Raw genomic sequence first — 4,642 nt, 5'->3', positions numbered from 1 at the left:
GTAGTCTCCTGTTGTACGTTTTTCTGTTTCGGCCTGGGCAGTATTTACGAAAACGGTGTTGTCTTTACTGTTGTACGTTTTTCTGTTTCGGCCTGGGCAGTATTTACAGAAAACGGTGTAGTCTTTAGTGTTGTACGTTTTTCTGTTTCGGCCTGGGCAGTATTTACAGAAAACGGTGTTGTCTTTAGTGTTGTACGTTTTTCTGTTTCGACCTGGGCAGTATTTACGAAAACGGTGTAGTCTTAGTGTTCTGCGTTTTTCTGTTTCACCTTTTCTTTTCTGTTTTCGTCTTGATGATGATAGTGGTGGTGGTGGTGGTAGTGATGATGATGATGATGATGATGATGATGATGATGATGATGATGATGATGATGATGATGATGATGATGATGATGATGATGATGATGATGATCTTCTTATTCGTCGTCGTCGCCGTCGTCTTTTTCTACTTCTTCTTTGTGTTTTGCATGATGTGCCATTGTGTTTAAAAAATAAAATCAACTGCGTTCCATATTACGGTGGAATTTTCCTTACTTTTTCTTTGTTTTATTTTATTTCATTAAGAGAACAAACAAAGGGAGAGAAAAAAAACACATTTACTCGGTTACCCTTGGAGAAATCTCGCCAATGTATACTGTCGGGTTATGCTTAAATTATTTGACTTCCTTGCCTACGGGATCTGAAAATAACACCTTTTTTATTTTTTATTTTTTTAACTTTAAGCTTTTTAGCAGCTTTTTGTTTGTTTCGTTATTTGTTCGTTTGTTTCTGTTGTTGTTTGTCTGATTGTTTGTTTGTTTGTTTGTTTGTTCGGTTTGTTTGTTTGTTTGTTTGTTTGTTCGGTTTGTTTGGTTGTTTGTTTGTTTGTTTGTTTGTTTGTATGGTTTCTTTGTTTGTTTGTATGGTTTCTTTGTTTGTTTGTATGGTTTCTTTGTTTGTTTGTATGGTTTCTTTGTTTGTTTGTATGGTTTCTTTGTTTGTTTATTTTTTTTGTGTGTTTTTTCTTCTGTTTCAATGCTCTGAATTGTTTCTGGTTCTAATCGCTTATTGTTTTTCTTATTTCAGAATCGTCGCATGAAATGGAAGAAGGAGAATAATCTGCAGAAGCTGACCGGTCCAGACAAGTCTATCAAAGAGGAGCCGTCATCTCCGAAAGCTGTGCAGAGTTCTAACAACTGAAAACGCCACAATCTCGGCAGCGTCTTTCTTCAACTGTACTCAAGGATCCCGAAGTGAAAAGCAATTGTTGTTGTGGTTCTTTTCAAAACAGCAAAGCTCTTATCAAAAGTGCAAGGCTGCATTTTACCATGAGCAAAGTGCACCCCACACACACACTCCCCAGTTCATTTAGAAACTGTAGATGCATGCTTTGAAGTCTTTATGAAGACTTTTTCATGGAGGAAAAAGTGCACTTGCCACTGTGCATTGAGGACCTGTCAAAGCTTCAGTTTAAGCCTGAATATGCATGGTTTCTTACGCGGATAGTGTGCACTTTCCCCTAACAGAAGCTTCACAGTCCAGCTCTACATGCTTTCAAAAGGATTATTCGGGATAAAAAAAAAAGTGTACTTTCACGTGTGTATTTTGAAAGAAGCTCCAAAGTCCGGATCTGGCTTTCAAAAAGGCTCAGTGTTCAGTAGAAAAAGGGTATGTTTCCCTGTGCATTTTGAAAGAAGCTTCAAAGTCCAGCTCTGGCTTTCAAAAAGGCTCAGTGTTCAGTAGAACAAGGGTATGTTTCCCTGTGCATTTTGAAAGAAGCTTCAAAGTCCAGCTCTGACTTTCCAAAGGCTTATTCCGGACAGACTCAAATTGCATTCTGACAAGAAGCTTTGCCGGCTGCTCTGGCTTTGTTTTGACCCAAGCGTATCAGCCATGTGACGTTGGCAGCGTTTTTAATGTGGTGTACAGGTGTGCGATTTCAGAGCGGACTTTTATTTATCTTGAACAGACTGAAATGAATTCTTCTTCTTCATGTGAGATATACTTGTTTGTTAAGTGATTTTGTTCCCCACTGATCGGGGCAAAGTATGGTAATAATGAATTAGTTTTATCAACACAATTTGCTAACCTTGATTATATGTATGGTGTTGTTTTTTTCCTTCAGTGTTGTTCAGAGAAGTGAACTGATGGGCTGTTTTTTAAGTTCAGCCACTGTCAGCCAGATCAGACTGTCTTTTTTCTTCAACAGGATTGATTCGTGGTTGGTGAAAAGAGACTTGTATTGTGTTGAGTCGTAAGATTCGAAAAAAATGTGTCCCAGAAATGTCGTTGATGCTCATTTGTGTATTAAATGTGTGTGTATATATTTGGTGATGTTTTATTATTTAAAATCGTAACCAGTGTTGTTACCCCCAAAACATGCCCCCGTCACTTCCTCCATACTTGTTGTGACCCTCCCTCCCCTTTACTTCGTACAGTCGAACCTGTCTGCAACGACCTCCAAGGTACCAACCAAAAGTGGTCCTTATAATATATAGAAAATACTACATGGCTTGCTGTGTCGTACACGATTTTTTTTTTTTTAAATATCGCGAGCTGTTCACTATTTGAAAAAGCAACGAGTGTAGCTTATATCTGGTACGAAACAGCAAGCCATGTAGTATTCTGTTTATCCTGCATACTGTACTTACGTGTATTTGACTGACAATGTCCTGCAGTCGAGGCAGCTAAATTGAAGACGCTTGTTTTGGAACCTCGATCTCTTCTAAAGCCTCGTGCAATCTATTACGTCAAAGTAAAGAAACGTCACTCTGAAAGTCCCTGTCAGACTTGCTTGACATGACCTCATTTACATGATATACACACGTGTGATTTGAACGATTATTATCTCACGAGTGTCTCTCTCACGTATGTAGGATAAAATATGGAAGTGTGGTCTTCACAGAAATGAGAATTATATAGGAGAGAACTGCATCAGGGATCCTTATTAGGAGTGTCGTAATAGGCAGGTGTACGGTCGTTATGAAGAGGTGGTCGCTAGGGCAGGTTTGACTGTATTTGCATCGTCTACACCCACCTAACCTTCTACCACCTCACCCCCACCCCAATCCCTATCCCTAGCATAATTTGTATTTTCTCAATTGAAAATTTCAAATCCAGATAATGTTGTTGCTAAATGAAATTTTGACTTGCGAATTTTGTGTGTGAAATGTTGTGACTCGTGTTGTTATTCGGTGAAAACGAGAATTAGGGACTATCAATTTCAGCTGCGGTAAAAGTGAGTGCACAGTGACGATTGGTTTGCAGGACTTCTTACGATTCCATAGTTTCCTTGAGTTTTTTTAATTTTTTTATTGTAGTGACCTGCATGTTCTAAATAAAGATACATTTTCTATTTAGTTGCCTGTATTACCTCTTTTTTGTTTGAGTGTGTGTGTGTGTGTGTGTGTGTGTGTGTGTGTGTGTGTGTGTGCGTGTGCGTGTGTGTGTGTGTGTTTGTGTGTGTGTGTGTGTGTGTGAGCGTGTGTGTGTGTGTGTGTGTGTGTGTGTGTGTGTGTGTGAGTGTGTGTGTGTGTGTGTGTGTGTGTGTGTGTGTGTGTGTGTGTGTGTGCGTGCGTGCGTGCGTGCGTGCGTGCGTGCGTAATTGTGTCGGTGTGTTTGGCTCGTTAGCAGCCCAAGTAATCTCTGAGTAATGTTTCGTTGAAGTGGAGTTCTCTATCAAACTTGCTTGTGATAGGAAGACTGAATACATGAGTAATTGTTTTTCAGCGTGCAGTTTTCTTTAACATGACCTCTGCTCTTATGTTCCTCTTTTGTAAGCACCATATGTACTCTTGCGAATGCAGTTCTCGTAATTTCGAGTAATTATTTTTTTTATTTTTTTTATTTGTTTAAGGTTTGAGGATAAGGATGACTGAATACCGAATTGTTCAGATGTTATGCTCTAGTGCAGAGCAAGGCGAATAAGTGTTCGGTAAATGTAGTGTTATATATGTATAGTGCATTGCAAACAATTTATATCTATTTATATCATTGTTTTCCTTGTTCATGGCTCGTTTCAGGTTGTCGACAACACAAAACAAAACATTGTTCTGACCTATTGTGTGTATTGTTATTATTTATTGAGTTTATTACTTTTTCTCGCGATATGTTATTTGTTACAGCACCGTTGTCATAATGTTACGCAGTTTTTTCCTTCTGGTTTTATCTCTCGTTAATTGTCAGAGCACAAACAAACACACACACACACACACACACACACACACACACACACACACACACACACACACACACACACACACACACACACACACACACACACACACAAACACACACATCACTACAAATGCACACACACACACACATACACTCACAAATAATTATCCTGTTTTAATTAGTTTATTGAATTTATTTATTTTTGTCATTTAAGCTTATTAGTTTCTGGTGGTACCTACACGTTGAACGTAATGTTATGACATGTATTGTTAAATTATTCATCTTCATGCAACAGACGATTGTTACATTTAGTCAAGTTTTGACTAAATGTTTTAACATAGAGGGGGAATCGAGACGAGGGTCGTGGTGTGTGTGTGTGTGTGTGTGTGTGTGTGTGTGTGTGTGTGTGTGTGTGTGTGTGTGTGTGTGTGTGTGTGTGTATGTGTGTGTGTCTGTGTGTCTGTGTGTCTGTGCGTGTGTGTGTGTA

The 4,642-nt window shown here is 38.9% G+C and overlaps 1 protein-coding gene across 1 annotated transcript in view; it reads left to right on the top strand.

The window, feature by feature from the left end:
- LOC138947057 (homeotic protein antennapedia-like) overlaps window positions 1-3,381 on the top strand; it is a 51,837-nt gene extending 48,456 nt beyond the window's left edge. Inside the window, exon 3 of the mRNA XM_070318478.1 lies at window positions 1,066-3,381. Coding sequence (XP_070174579.1) covers window positions 1,066-1,179 — 114 coding nt within the window. The 3' untranslated portion in view covers window positions 1,180-3,381. The remainder of the gene's footprint in view (window positions 1-1,065) is intronic.
- Window positions 3,382-4,642: the final 1,261 nt, after the last annotated feature.

The sequence above is a fragment of the Littorina saxatilis genome, linkage group LG14 (genome assembly GCF_037325665.1).
Source record: "Littorina saxatilis isolate snail1 linkage group LG14, US_GU_Lsax_2.0, whole genome shotgun sequence".
In the NCBI taxonomy this organism is placed as follows: domain Eukaryota; kingdom Metazoa; phylum Mollusca; class Gastropoda; order Littorinimorpha; family Littorinidae; genus Littorina; species Littorina saxatilis.
This window is presented reverse-complemented; position numbering and strand designations above follow the sequence as displayed.